The sequence below is a fragment of the Fringilla coelebs genome (genome assembly GCF_963513975.1).
Source record: "Fringilla coelebs genome assembly, chromosome: 2".
Taxonomy (NCBI): Eukaryota; Metazoa; Chordata; class Aves; order Passeriformes; family Fringillidae; genus Fringilla; species Fringilla coelebs.
This window is the reverse complement of record NC_140029.1, coordinates 10963788-10979896: the sequence shown is the minus strand read 5'-3', so window position 1 is coordinate 10979896 and position 16109 is coordinate 10963788. Positions and strand designations below refer to the sequence as shown.

At 34.8% G+C, this 16109-nt stretch overlaps 1 protein-coding gene across 5 annotated transcripts in view; it reads right to left on the bottom strand.

Annotated features, from left to right (window-relative positions):
• DMD (dystrophin) overlaps window positions 1-16109 on the bottom strand; it is a 972793-nt gene that overhangs the window by 613641 nt on the left and 343043 nt on the right. For all 5 annotated transcript variants that reach the window (XM_084201221.1, XM_084201219.1, XM_084201223.1 and 2 more), the window contains exons 29-32: window positions 13521-13682; window positions 7188-7298; window positions 3434-3607; window positions 1641-1796 (exon numbers count right to left, since the gene is read on the bottom strand). In XM_084201221.1, the coding sequence (XP_084057347.1) occupies window positions 1641-1796; window positions 3434-3607; window positions 7188-7298; window positions 13521-13682 (603 nt within the window). The remainder of the gene's footprint in view (window positions 1-1640; window positions 1797-3433; window positions 3608-7187; window positions 7299-13520; window positions 13683-16109) is intronic.

Below are 16109 nucleotides of genomic sequence, written 5' to 3'. Positions count from 1 at the left end.
TTGAGTTACTTTATTTATGAGGGGCTCTCTTGAAACAGTACCTAGAAAATCACACAAGTGAACCTATGCTTGAAGATATGTTTTTCCCTCAGACCATAAATTTCAGTCCTGAGACTTACTATTAGCTATAACTATTGTTAGTTTTCTCTTAAAAGGTCTTTTTCTCAATGCAATCAATTAGTGCTGGTAATGGCTATTCAATTCCTTTATTTCTATATATCTGGGCTCCTGTGACTTTCTCTTAAACTGTTAATTACCATGCTGAGTAAAATTAAATGTGAGAAGTTCTACCTAGGGCAGCAGAGCTAAACCAAACACTGCAAAATTTTCAGACACATCAATTTGCAATATGGCTCACTTGAAATCACTAATGGCTCCCTAATGGTGCATTTTTATCCCTTCATTAGATAAGAGAGGTTTCCGACAATAATAGCACCTGTTTGCTGCTGAGTTAAACATAATGCAGGAATGAATGCCACAGCTATTTTCTAAAATAATGGAGAGCTCATACATATTATCCAATCCCAAATGACAGCTATCCACACCTACTGAAGCAGACTCCAGTTTTCCTGACACTCAAAAGATTGATGTCTCTTAATACCTTTAGTGTCTAGCAAGAGAGAACAGTTTTAATTCAGATTCCCTAATGAGTATTATCTCTGTCAAAAGTAACATAACTCTATTGTTTTATCATACTGTAGTCACCAGGGTTTGAGTTTCATTATCTGTTTAAGCCACATACTGGATCTCAGTATTACCATGGGCTCATTTTCCTAGCTATTGATAATTTATGATTTGAATAATTTATAATTTTAAAATTAAGATTTTGCTTCCTGTCCTGTTTTGCATTTTTCAAGGGCATAAATTTTAGAAATAAACAGACAAGTATTATCTGTCTTTCACCATTTTCATTCATCCAGTCACAGCACCAAATTCACCCTCACCCTACAGTTTTGAGAAGTTCTTTGAATAGTTCTAATGAGGGCAAGAGAAACAAAACAGAGTAATGAAGAACATGTGTTAACTGAAATATTTAAGTGAAGTCTTCCTTTGGACAATACCACAGTGTCTGACTCTAGTTAATATTGGTTAGGTGACTCTCCATCCGACTCTGTTCAGTTTTTGCACAAGTGCCTTTTGAGGAAAGCTCCAGTGGCAAGAAGTTTTTTGTTGAACAGATTTTTGAACAGCAAGAAATGGAAATTATATACTTTAAGATCAAGACAGTCAGAGGCAGTATTAATTTAAAAGGTAGATTTTTATCTTTTATGAAGCAGCCCTATAAGCAAAACATGATCTACGTAATTTCCTAATCTGAAGTGACTCTTTGAGGCTTCAGAATGAAACAACATCCCCCATCTGAACTCTAAAAACAAATGAACTAGCAGGAAAAAAAAATTACAATATTAAGAAAATAGAATTTTGAATTGTAATAGAGGACTTTTTTTTTTTTCTAGGCCTTTTTTTTTTTTCCTTAGGAGCAACTGAATAGCCATTCTGGTGATTGCCTTTGCCTCCACTCCTTCTCTCCCACTGGAAGAACCTTGAAAGGAACCAGTAAAAAATTCCATTTGCTTACCACACTGAGGTTACTTTTCACTTTGCCAGTACATGGTTTATATTAAAAACACAGAACCTACCTTTGCACCCAATTCATTATATTGCAGCTTCAAAGCTGTAAGCCTTTCATCCAGTTCCTTTGGGTTCTCAGTCTGCTGCTTCTGAACAATCTGCCTCCCAGTTTTTATCACTGTTTCCACTTCAGACTTCACCTCACTCAGGTTCTTATACAATTTCTAATCAAATAGAAATATAAAAGTGAAATGCCACCATTAAAACATGAAAACTAGAAAAGACCATTGGAAGTATTTAGAACCCAAATGAACAAATTTAAAACAGTCCATCTTTATCAGCAGTGACCTCAACAACATGTCACTAAAGCCTAATTAACTAAACTAATTTCATTGTTAGAAATGCTATACATGAGAAAGTACACATCATTATTAATTGTTTTTGCCTGTGACAGAGGTTGTTTAAAAACTTAGATAATGCAGTATTTAAAATAATAACAGATATCTTCTGTCAACTCACGCAGAATGTTGGAGGTATTTGAACTACAAATACCCATTATTTTTTTAAAATCTGTTACTTTTTCATACTACTAAATCTAGAGACTGGAAGGACAGAGGAGTACTCCTACATTTATTAAGTGCCATACTCTAAAAAATTTAGTTACTAAAAGTAACAAAATGAGGTGGACCTACAATTACTACTTTATTTACTTAGAGTAGTATGTCTATAGGCCAACTCCTTTCTAGGTGCTTAATATGATAATAAATTCTTCATTCCTGAAAACTGGCCAACAAATGAGGAAGCTGTTGCATGATGAACATAAATTGTCTAAATTCTGAATATATACAACTAGATTTTGAAAAACAGGAACATTATGAGAATCCTTGCAGTTGAAGATGCTTTAAAATCACTCTAAGTTTTCCACAAAATATATCAGGGCTGCTGAGTGAAGACATATTAATTCAATACAGAGCTTCTAAGTACCACATCATTCTAATAAGAATGGCATTCTCACAAGAATGTGAATTTAAGAGCAATTTCATTTCAGAAAAATGAAATATGTAAAGCAATAACATTGACTCGTCCCATGCTTATTTTTTTTTAATTTAAATTCTTTCTACATTTACATATGAGAGAGGTTGGGAGGGGGAAACCTTCAGGCATGCATTGCCCCAGGAAAAAAAAGACACAAAAAACCCCAATAAACAAACCAAATAAAGATTAATAAAATAAAAAAAAAAGTAAGGAAATTAAAAAAGATGAATAAAAAAGGAAAAAGATAAATCAGCTACTTTTGCTCTTGCAAACTTCTTTTTATGATCATCAAAAACAAGGTGTTTAAGTTCATTTATTTAAGGGAAGCAGGATTATAGTGACATTAAAGAGATATGTACAGATTTTCCTCATAATCTTTAGGAAATATTCAGGTCATCTTTTGCTCTTGAACTGAAAGAAAGCCATAGCATGCCATCTCATGGAAGTTTTAATCCATGGTTTTTCACTGTGCTTTGTGTTTCCTGGCTAGAATAGACTTGTGCTCTGAAACACCTCTTTTGGTTACGGCACAGAGTTCCATGAGTGTTGAATGTTGCAGAAAATAGAGCTAATCTGGGGAGATAAATTCAATTGCAGGACAAGAACTGGTAATTAGAAAGGGATCCTAAGTGGCATTCTCACATAGTGAAAGTGCATGTCTAGAGTTCTGAAGGGGGTTTTGTTGTTTGTCTGGGGTTTTTGTTTGGGTTTTGGAATTTTTTGTGTAACAGATATTTTGTTTCTGATCTGCACTAAGTACAGTAATCTCTAATTTTTAGCTTTCTCTGCATAAAGCCAATAGAAAGACAGCATCCTAAATACTCACCATGCAATGATCCAGCTGTGACTGTACTACTTCCTGCTCAACACTCTTCATCTCCAGCTTGGGCACCTGCAATTTCACTTCATCTAGAATTCTTTTACATTCTTGGAGGCGCTGTTCAAAGTTGGCTGGCTTCTGAAACAAGCGAAACTTCACGGACACGTCCTGCAGCTTTTTCTGAAAAGGGAACGTGGGCAAGTAGGAAGTGTGAAATCAAATCACTGCTGAAGACAAGTCTCAGTTCTGTTACAGAATACTTGGAATGCATGGTCAATCAGTAATTTAGTATTAAAAGAATATTAGACGTTTGGGGAAATTGCCAGTGGCAGAGAATCTTGGGTCTGCACTGGAGGATAAAAATTCTTCCATCATCCAGGGCAACGGATGCAGCAGAGCCTGTGGCAAAAGAGCCTGAATACACACAAGAAGAAAAGGAGAAATTTTATATTTTTCAATACGCAAAATGTTCAGGGATGTGGGGAAAAGACAGATTTAAGGACCTGAGGATAAACCATCCACGTTGCAGAGTGAACACTCTTCAACTCTATCAGTTGCTGCTTCTTGGTATGAGGAAGCTAACTTTTAATCCTTCAAAAAAATCTAAATAATGTGGCTTGGCAGTAAGTAGGTCTGGCACAACCCCCAAAATTTAGAGTATAAAATTGATTTATATTTCAATTTTAAAAAAAGCCTAACCTAGAGTAAAAAGAAAGCAATTTGGAGGCAGAAAAAAAATCTGTGACAAGCTTGGACTCTAAATTCACCATTTTCACAATTTTCTATCTTTGTGCACTAATTAGACGGCTTGCTCACATGATCCCTAGCTCAGGGGAAGGAGAGGAGAAATAATTAAAAATAAAGAAAAGGAATTTTAATTATCTACTTGAAAAAGAACAAATTTCTCTATAGAAGTAAAGAGCAAAGTATTATTGAATAAGTTTTTCAACTGTCTTGGGAACAAAAAAAAAAAAAAAGAACAAATGTTACTAAGAAATAGCTAAGTAATTAAATAGGAACTCAGCATTTGCAAACACACTTCCAATTTTTTTATCTTCAAAGCCTGGACACTTTATTCCACTACAGTGGGGCCTGTGCCATACAGATTTGAGGAAAAACTGTAACAAGGCATAGAATTGGTCTATACATTGGTAAAAACCCTTCCCACATTTATCAGATTTCTAAAAAGGAGGCAGCAATCATGAGCAGCAGACAACCTGGAGTACCACAGAAAAGTGTGCAAATATCCAGCAGCTACTTCCAATAACTTTCCTCTTTAAAAACTTCTCATGAAATTCAGATCCAATGAGATAAGAAAGGAAATCCTTTTGTCTATGAATATGTGGACAATTGTATAAAAGTAGGGAACAAGGGTAGGAATAAGTGGCCTTATTTTTCTTCAGTGTGTTTGCATACACTACATTTTTCTGTAATTTGTATTTAACTCTCTCCAGTTTGAGGAAGGTCAAATCTTCTGAGAATCTTGCATTGCCACGTCTGCGTCAGTTCCCATTTGTGTTGGCCAATACAATAAAAGTTATTTAGAAAGAGAGAGAATGACAATATTAATAGCAGAGAAGACTAAAGCAATCTCTGAAGAATTGAAAAATACTGAGGATATGTAGGGGGAAAAAGAAGCTTGATATACAGTTGGGATCTTTTAAATTATCTTTTAGCATTCTCACTTAAGTTCTCTCAGATAACCATAACAGCTATATTATATACTTATATTTATCATCACAAGTTTTAAAATAATATTATCTCAATGCTTAAAAGCAGCAAAAGAAGCAAACTGGGTATTTGAAAAAATTTGTAACATAAAGAAAACTAAAATGTTTTGTAGCTGCCACATCATAAATATCACGTAAAAAGGCATTTTGTACCTGACTAATGTGTTCATTTTTGCTCACTTGGTTTCAAAAAGTCATTTTTAAAACAGAAAATTTATAAAGAATTACAGGAAAATGAAAGACCTTTATTTGAAAGTCTTGGTATACTTTAACATATTTGTCAGTCCAGAAAAGACACAATTGAGGACGTATTCAAAAAGTTGACCAGAAAAGCATTCAGTACTGAATTTCAAAAATAGCCATTCATTAGAAAAGATTTTACATTCATGTAGCAATTCTCAGCCTGTTAGGACTAACTAGGCACTATATCACTATGGCAGAACTAGATTTTTATTTTCCCAATCATACTTTTCCCGTTAAATTTAAAAATCAGAACTCAGCTCTCAGCCTACAATTATCTAAAAAGCCAGGATAAATTTGGCTGCAGTTACCAGTTGCTGCAGAATCTCAATGCATTTATTTAATTTCATAGCTTACTTTATGCCCTAGTAACTGAATAATAGAATAAATATGTCAATTAAAAATATTGCAAAAAAAAAGGAGGAAATTATTTATAAGTGAGAATGCTATACAGTAAATAGTAAGTGAAGATGGATTTAATGAAATGTGTTTTATCACTAAAGGTAGAATAATGATAGGAAGGGATTCAAGAGAGTTCAGTGGCCCTAACTAAAATATAGTCATAAATATATGTAACAAAGAGCTCATCTTCTACCTGCTTTGGGTTTTGATATTTCTATTATGCATGTAAATTACCACATTTGTTTATATTTTATCTAATGTCAGCAAAGCAGTGTCTCAAGATGACCTCCACCAATTTTTCAAAATTCAAACTGGTGCACATAATCAACCAGAGAAAACTAACAAAAAAAAAAAAAAAAGTCTGCAGAGAGGTGGACTAATAAAAAAGGCACCCAGAAAGGGTTGTGCTCTCTTGCATGTTGTTGAATTCACAAACATTTATTTACACAGTCATCTGATGCCTGCATTTCACTGATGAAGTATGGGCAACTTCACAGCTGCCATGGAGACCATCAGAAGGTGAGTTAGTATGAAGAAAGGCTGAAAAATGAGGAAACATAAATCTTCTCAACAAAAATAAACTAGTCCTGTGTATAAGATGAAACATTAAAAAAAGTCTACTTGTTAATTTCAAATTACCTAAAAAGCAATTAATGACACCCATAAGAAAAATTAAACCCAAACTGAGGTGCCTAGAAATATGTAACAGGGATGGATCAAAAAATGGCAAAAATTAAATTATTTGTCTTTCTAATTAATTATGAAAATTTGTTTTGCCACCTACAAACAAAAGCCAAAAAAAAACCCCTCAAAACAAACCAGCAAAATAGTCAAGATCCTATCATTAATGGGTAAAAATGTGTATTTCTTACTGTTGTTTATTCAGTCTTAATTTTCAAGAAGGCCTGTGTCTATTAAGCTAGATAAAATAATGCATTATCTAACATTTTAAACCGATGTCTGAATTGCACAGCTCAGCGTAATTTGTATTTCAAATGCAGCTTTACTAAAGATTTCCAAATATTTTAACCCGTTTTTGAATGTAAATATTTTCCAATACCTCAAAACTTACATCAAAAAAGCCCCACTGTTAGCTTTATCTCTTGAAACTTCAGCACATTCAAAGCACCCCCTATATCACACCCTATCAGTTGGTTGCATCAGTCCTGCACACCTTAGAACTGCTGCCAGTGACACAGGAAGGTGGAATAAAAAAATGAGCAGGAAGAAGATATGGATGGTAGGCTTTATCCACTCTGATTTTCTGGCTAGAAAGGACCAGCTAAAGCAGAAGAGACACCTTAAGAACACTTTAAGGAAGAGTAATAGTACCACTCACACTAATTTGAATGAGAGAAGGAAAAATGGTAGAAATAAAATTTGCCCACCTGTGCCACATCAATTTGGGAAAGCACTCTTTTGGCAGCATCCTTCCCCCGGTTTCGCTTCTTCATTTCTTCCAAACTTATCTCGTGGCTTGTTAACTCAGATTGTATTTTCTGTTGGAAAACAAAGACAGCAATCAGCAAGGTTTGATGGAAAATTGTATGCTATTTAAGTTATTTGGACCAGTTGACTTTGAACCACAGTGAACAGCAGCTCCAGTCTGTAGAGCCCTGCCAGCAGCACGAGGGAGGTGCCCCTGCCCCTCTGCTCAGTCCTGTGTCCAGCTCTGGCCTTCTCAGGGCAAGAGAAACATGCAGCTCCTGGAGCACCTCCGCCAGAGGTGACAAGGGATGGTTAAAGGACTGAATGTGGATTTATTTTCTTTCTGTAGGAAAACAGCAGTTTTCATTGTTAAGAATATTAAAAATTATTCATAGAAAAGTTATTTGCATCACTATTCTTAATTCTTCTAATTTTCACTGTATCACCAGGCAAGCTGAGAGAAAACTGATTGAAGTATCTTGCAAGTATAAGATCACCTTCATCTTAGAGAGCTGTGCTATATCTACAACAGTACAGAATTTTTGGCATACTGCTGACTAGAATCTATGTTCAATATCAGTCTTCTGTAGCTAAATGCAAAATGACACGCAGTTCATTGTTATACTAACTTCATGTATTTTCTAACACATATTGCTTATTATGTCTGTCTGCAATATCAGTGTGATCCAAAGGAAAACATCAGCTTCTTTTGGTTCACCATTAATCAACCTTACAGGACAAAATTACCTAAAGCAGTGTTGGCTAGTGCAGTGTAATGGAAAAGAATTCCCAGAAAATATCTTCCTGATACTTCAGAAAAATTCACATATAATTATGTTTAAATTGTTTGAAAGTAAGAAATTGTTATTAGCAGAATTGCTAGAAAGCACCACTGAAAAGAATTACCCTATGAAATAAGGACACAAAGCTATGCTCCCATCATGAGATGCATTTGATGACATTACTCTTGCATTAAAAAGTGATTTTTAATTTAATATTTTTTAATGGCATATAGCATTTTTCAGATGCCATGACGACCAGCTATAATTTGAAATATATGTTCATAAATTCATCTTACACTACAGTAACTTTAATAGTAAAAATTAATATACATGCATTTTTAATCTCATTTTCATAGGTTATTAAGTACAAAGCTGTGTACACCATATGCTGCCTACTTTATATGGCTATTACATGGTTATAAAGACTTGTATACCATTGCAATCACTTATGCATTTCAACACTTAACTGAAAGCAGGTTTTCACAAGTTATATTGAATACGTAATAAAGTAAATTTTAAGAGGAAAAAAAAGATACATGAAACCATTCAATCTTTACTAAGTTTAGTTGCAAGAATATATATATATGACTCTAAATTATTCAGTACTATTTGGAGAATTAAAATATTTTTCTAAAGCAAAGTATTCGTAAAAGCAAAATTACTATCCAAAAGCCCCAAATTTTGATGATTTTTCTTCTAAAATTAAGATTTTTTTATTAATATTTTGAGTTCTCCTTGACAGGGCTATTTAATGAGTGGCCAGAAACATCTGGAACAAATAACATAACTTTTCAAAATATGATATTTAATTTTTGAGAAAGAAAAAATGGTCAATTAAAAGAATGATTCCATCAAGAAGACAAGGTTTATTTAATTGTTGAGCATTTATTTTGTCTTTATCTAAGTTTAAAGTTTCCCCCTGAAGTGTGTTTGAATAACAACAGGATTACCTTCCATTTTTGTGTCACATATGAACCAAACAGGTGGTGATGTAGTAAGTACCTGAAGCCAAATAATTTTTTCATGTCTTGGATTTTAGAACTGCATATGAAAGGAAGAAGCAAGTCTGAATGCTAAAACCCATACTGTATAAAACCAAGCATTTCAACAGTTTGCTTCCCCACCTCATCCACAAACTGGTTTTCAGTTGCATTTTCCAGTTTACTTTGTTCAACCTCAGAGTCACTCTGGAAAGCTCATAATTGAACAGTTCTTATCTGAATAGGTCAGAACAACTCAGCACAGATAAGAGCAGTGTTTAAGCAATTAGGCTTTATGGGACATTGCATAGAGGTTGTTGTATCTTGCTATTTTAAATTGATCTTCAGGAGAGAGATGAAATGTCATCTTCTCTGACATCAAAATGTGGAATTGGAGAGAACAAACACATTAGAGGCAAGATTAAAAGAAAAGTTAGTAATGCTTATAGCAAGGAAAGTTTGGGTTTTTTTATTTGCTACTGCTCCTCACAGGCAAAAAAAATAAATCAGTCATGAACAGATATAAAAGAATTTATAACACTTGCTTGTGATGTCCACTATTATTCAATTTTTAAATGACCACTTTGACTTTTGTGTCTCTTCTGACTCACAAATTTATTGCATGAACTGCTTAACATCCATAAGAAAACACTATTTTTTCTTGTATTATGCCCATCTCCTCTTTTTTCCAGTGGTTCCTGGTTTCTTTTCTGTTTTTTAATATAGAGCAAAACTCGCCTTCATTTAATTTCTAGTACATCAGAATATGATGTACTGTAACCAAGCAATACTACTGTGCAGAAATTATTGTGCCCTACAGGTTACAGATTCTCATTTGCCATCACTGGCAATCTTTAAGGAAATTTGCAAAACTTTTATTCATATAAATACAAAAGCATATAACACACAGAGAAGATTATGTCACAGCACAAATTACATGTAGGTAATTCTTAACTCAAACTGTAGGCTTTGTTATGGACCCTAACTTTCAAGAAATATCAACTGGAGAGTCCAAATGAGAAAAGAAAGGTAGAACAAGATAGAACTATGACTGACATGGCAATACTGAGCAAGTTGGACATGACAAATGCAGTTAAAACAGTGTTCAGATACTATGGAGATGTGCAGAGGGTGACAACCTGCATACTACAGAAATATGCAGAGATATTAAAACTTAATATATAACAAAATGTAAGCTTTTGAATAAAACTTATCAGCTCTTCCCTCTGACCACTGATCCACACTTGGCTGAACAAAACAATCCTCACAATTTCCAGCAGAGAAAAGGAAAGTGTAGATAACTTAAACACTTTCCTAAGTAGACAACTCTGAGTTCTTTGCCCCAAAATATTAGTCTGAAGGCAATGAAGCACAGCATCATCTTGTCAAGTGAAATCTTGAGCAACTGAACCATTCTGCCATTGTATCATCACATTAACTTTAGTTTTGAACAAAGCACAAAGATATTATAAAAACAGTAGGATAGGCACCTTCACTTAGAAAACAGCCAGGCGTGTAGTGCTTAACTCTACAGAACTGAAAATATCCAAGGATTTTATTGCAAAAGTAGATTGTTTTCGTACTTTTCAAAAACACAGTATTAAATTATTCTCCACGCCACAACTTATATAGTTGACTGGGGAGGACAACAGACAAAGTGATTGGTCATACACAGGTAAGAAATGAAATAAGTTGATTTTCTTTCCCATAATGTAAAAATATTCATGTAGTCACTCAGAATAAGCAGAAATACAAAGTAGAAATTCTCTCTTCCATTAAAAGTCATTGAATAACAAAGCTACAAATAATTATTTGCAAAGTATTTTGTCATACAGACGTAATATTTTCAGTACAGATTTATTTTTCTCCTATCAGTTTAGGAATACTTTAAAAAAGCCACCAACTTCAAATTCTTGTGATGAGGACTTAATTCTCTGTATTTTTTTGATAAGTTAAGAAATATGAACAATTCTTCCACTGGGATCATGAAATCAAGCATACAAATAAATAATCTTTCCTTGTGCAATATTGCTTGAGATTTTACCTCATTCAAGATTTTGTCATAACTAGGCCTTGAGTAATCTGAACTGATTTATCTGTGTGGTTACTGTTTGTTTTTTTTTTTGTCTGAAAACATCACCTTTAGTTGTACTCCAAATAATTCAGGTAACTTTGGCTTTCTGGCATTAAAGTCTCAGCGCCACACGGTGGAGTAAGAAGCACACAGAATTTACATTCAAAAAGTGATCCTAAGAACAGCACACTGATCATTTAGCTTAAAAAAAGAGGAGCTAAATATATTTTTTTTCCTTGGGTTAATTTCTGATCAGCTGAAACAAAGATTATTCCTCCTATGAATGCTTTAAATGGACTCGAAATTTTTGAAGCAAACACACAGAGCTCCCAAGCTCAGCAGCTTTCTGATTATAAATTTCCCCCACGTGTTCTTTTAAAAATGAAACACATACTGCTGAAGGGGTTGCTAAATCCCTCAGCATGGATAAACTGGTCTCTGCCCAAAAAGCAGCATCACTGACTGGAAGATTCCCGTTCCAGCTGTGCCGACACTGTTGTAGGTACCTTACATGTACTGTTTTCAGCTCTACAAAAGAATGGTGCCAGCAGAGCTCCCCAGGAGATGTGGCCGTTCAGGATGTGCCCGTTCTGCCACTGGCTGGGGTGGCTCTCTGTTGGAAGAATGTCTCAGTCTATCTACCCACATAAAAAATGACTGTTTATTCCCTTTCCCTCTAAGGATTTTAAAGAGATTCACAACTGAACTTCAGAAAACTTCAATATTTGCTTTAGACCTGATCAGTTGTTAATTAAGTTTTTTTCATTAGGTCTCACTGGCACCATAAAATGAAAACATGAAAGGGAAGAACTCAGCAGTCTCTATGCTGGTTTTCCCACAGTGGATATAATACAATTGGGTGAACCTGATATTAGACAATAAAATCTCAAAAAAAATAATAAGTTCTACAAAGGGACTGAGCTGAAATCTTCTTATGAAAGTGTGCTAATTAAGGTTGATTGTGTTTTGTGCTGCTTCAGTTTTTGAAGTTCTGAATTACTTCCTTTTACCCAGTCTGTAGTAATTCCCAATATGGTACCTGACAATGCACATAAATCAGATGGATTCATGGGACAGGTGAAACGTGTAAGGGTCCAAACACACCAGAAAAAGAAGTACATTTTCTTTTTTTTTTTCTTATGTATTCACTTCATATAATTACAAGAGGAGAAATTAAACTGATACATCTTTAAAAAAATTCTAATTTTTATATCATAAAAAAATTGCTTACATCATTCATACTTCTAGGAAGAAGAAAAGTAATTCAAGAGAGTCAACAAATGGCAAACGTTTAGGATTCAAACTGAAGCAATTTTTTTCTAAATCTGATACTGATATAAATCAGAAGAAAATAAAGTAGGATAAAAATTATTTTCAAAATAAGACTGAATCCATAGATGATCCTATTTTCCAAATATAGCATTATAGTCCCAACAGACACATAAAAATAACTGCATTACCTCCAAGCACACAGACGCACAAAAAGCAGCTGAAAGGTACACCCATCTACATGCCAATTCAAAAAACATAGTAACATTTAAAAAACTATTTACAGGGCTGCATATATTCAGCTCTGAATATATATAGGACTATCTAAGGTACTCTGTACAAGATTATTATTTTTTAGAATTATTTAGAACTCTACAGGCATGCCAAGAAACCCATTATTGATGATTTCTTCTGAAGTCATTATAAAAATGCTCTTATTTAACTCCTCTGTAGCTTTTTTTCCCTGTTTACTTTCATAATCTGGCTGCCTAAATTTAGATGGAATTAACAGAGGAATTGAGGTATATAACACTGTTGATAGTTTTATTGCAGACATGTTTGGTTTTATTTCAATCATATTCTTACCCTCTTAATGCTGCAGTAAAACAGACCTTACAGAAGAAAGAAAGAAAGAGCAAAAATGATAATTAGATGTACATTTTTATTTCAAAGGCTAAATAAACCATGTGTAAAGATTGGGAAAAGCGTTTTCTATTGAACTTATATGAGCTGTAAAAATTAAAATATAAGTACATTGATGTGCACATTACAAAACAATTATCAATGTTGTCTATGTTTCAATAATTTATTAATAAACCATAAAATCAACTTTGCAAAAGAGTTATCTAAGAGCAGTGAGGATGATGAGTTTCCTTTTTCTAGGAAGGGAGCTGGATTCAAAAAAACTATGTTGTTTATCCTTGCCTTTTTAAAATAGCTACATATTCTTCCATGACATTTACGATCCTTTACATCTTTTGGACTGGTGTATAATATAAATCAGAAGGAAAATATGACTTTTCTAGAAGAGTAGCTTAAACTTCTCAAAGTAATCCCACACAAAATTTGCTTGCACTTTCATGTTGATCACGTTGCAAATCCTCTTTAATGAGAGGCTGAGGGCAACCAAACACTCTGGTTAATTAAGAAAACTAGTAAACATGTAAGCTCAACCCGTGTCTGACTTACCAGTGCTTCCTGAGGGACCTGTGCTGCATCCACCCTGTCTGCAGTGTAGGCTGCTAACTGTTTGTCAATAGCAGCCAGAGACTCCTGGATCAGGCGCAGGGTTTTGTCAGTCTCCTGGGCAGACTGAATGCTCTGCTCAAGACTTTTCTGTCTTCTCACGGCCTAGGAACAATGACAATGTTATCAGCATTCACAGTAACAGTGCATATAGTACATTTTTTTCCACACCTTGGTTTTTCCCCCAAAAAGTTCAGGAAAAGAATCAGACACAGGAGTCCTGACTTGTGCCCATCCACCTTTTTGTAGGATAAATTGCGCATCTTTTTGCCACCCATTCAGTTTTCTCCTTAAGAAACAACACTCAGATTGCACAGACAAACTCTAAAAAGCAAAGGATCCCCAAAAATAAATCCAAAATGTAAACTGAGGATTTCTATTCAGAGTGCAAGATGGCAAAGCTGCACAAGCAAACCATCCTGCCAGTGCTGTCTTTCTTTCTGAGGCAGAGAGGTCCTGCTGATCTTGTTATATAATTCAAGAGACTTTGTTTACTGAGAATAGGGTTACTGTCATCACAATCCTATCCAAAGCAATCCACCTCAGTAAGTGAGAGGGATAAAGACTCTGTTGAGCTGGATTTCTCTTATATGAAGCATAAATAGCTGTTTGAAAGAGGCAATGCCTACTTCCTTCCTCCTGTGGGAAAAAAAATTTAGAAGTTGAATCTTGCTTCTACTCCACCAGCAGTGCCACCATGGTTTTTTACACAATCATTTTTTGGAGAAGGATGTTTTCCTTTCAAAGGAGCTCAGTTTATGGTTTAACAAATCAGGACAATAAATTCTCCATCCAAGTTGTCCTTAGAAGACACATATATTAAACACTTCTCATAAACGAGTCAACTTTAAATATTATTTGCAACCCTTTAATAAGGCATTTATCGGGTAACAAATAACCTGGTACATTTTTCCATCTGTCATTGTGTCTACCCACAGACTCATATTTTAGTTGGACCCCAGCTACTGCCTAGCAGAGTTTCTGCTTTATACAAAGCACACAATAATTATCAACAACTTCAAATACAGTACAGCTTTTCTGTGGACAAGCCCAGCCATAATGCTGCCCACAGAATAAGGTGACTAACTTAATTTGACATGAATCAAAGGTGAAAACAAGCACCCTTTAAATAACATTTCTAGGTATCCTGCCATTTTTCAAGTCAAATCACACTTTTTCTCTCTGGTAAGCCAGCTATACTTTAATTTGATTTCATACCCATTACAACACTCTAGCCTTGAACAAAAATATCTCTCAGCAATTCAGTGAGAATATTTGATATAGCTGCACCTTCTTCACAGAGCTCAGATTCTCACAGAACTCTGCGTATAACAAATGAAGAAGATGATTTCTTGTGAGCATTCTTGCTAGCTGTTTGACTTAGTTACAGGATAGGAATCCAACCAGTATTTTCTATATTTGCTTTTGTAAGCTGCTTTGTGCTATTTCAAAACAACTGATCAGATAATCTTGTATCACTGCAAGTTCCAGGAACCTTCTCTGGAACTGAGCAGCTTTGCATATCAGACTCATGCTGTCAGTGTTCACGGGAGCACCTAAACCACCAAGGCATGATTACCCTACTGCAGCATTAAGGCTTGCTACTTAAATGACTTTTATCTTCATCTGATTTGAGATTTTAACATAAAAACCTTCTCAGCCTGTTCAAAGCAGTGAGTTTAAAAACCACTGCTTCCATTTACCTTGACACTCCTTACTACTGATTTGCAAGCCTGGACAGGACACAGACTCGCTATAAATCCATCTGTGTCACTATGGGGTGGATTGAAAGACGCATTAGATCAGAAACAGGATAAGTAGCTTTCTGCACCTAATGGGTATGGTCATCCTCCTGGAAGCATGGAAGAACCATGGAAGAACTTCCCTGCTTTTCTTGATCTCTGTGGTTCACTGTTAGGACTAACACACTGCAGAATCCATTCCTCCTGAGGGCTGCAGTGCCCTTGTGTGCAGAGAAGCTCACCATTTAAAGTAAGACTCCTATAAGGTTTCATTCTTATGAGTCATCCAAATTAGTGTCTGCACTAAAAAATATTATCAAATAAATCAGATATGCTAAAATATTATTAAATAGCAGATAAGCTTAAGAAAAAATTAAAAGCAATTCTCACCTGAGTCTAACTGAATTTCTACATTCGCATTTCAAGCAATATAAAGTCAGACAAATATACATTCATGCCTGTGATGTGTTTATGTGCACACAACACACACACAAAGACAAAAAATTCCCCTTTCATTGTCCTCAGAGGGAATTTGATTACAGCCTGAGAACCTGTGTGACGTTATGCCTCTTCCAAACGAGATGAAAGTACATCTTTTTCCAAAGCTGTGAATGGTTTAAGTGAATGAATGGATGATATCAGACCAAGACATGAATGCAGCAGTAGAAGAGAGGAATTATTTTGGCAATGGGAAAGGAGACACACAGCTGAATTTTGGGAAATAGTACCTTCAGACTTGTGGTGATTTTCTCAGTGGATGCAACTTCTATTTTTTTTGTCTGTATTGCTT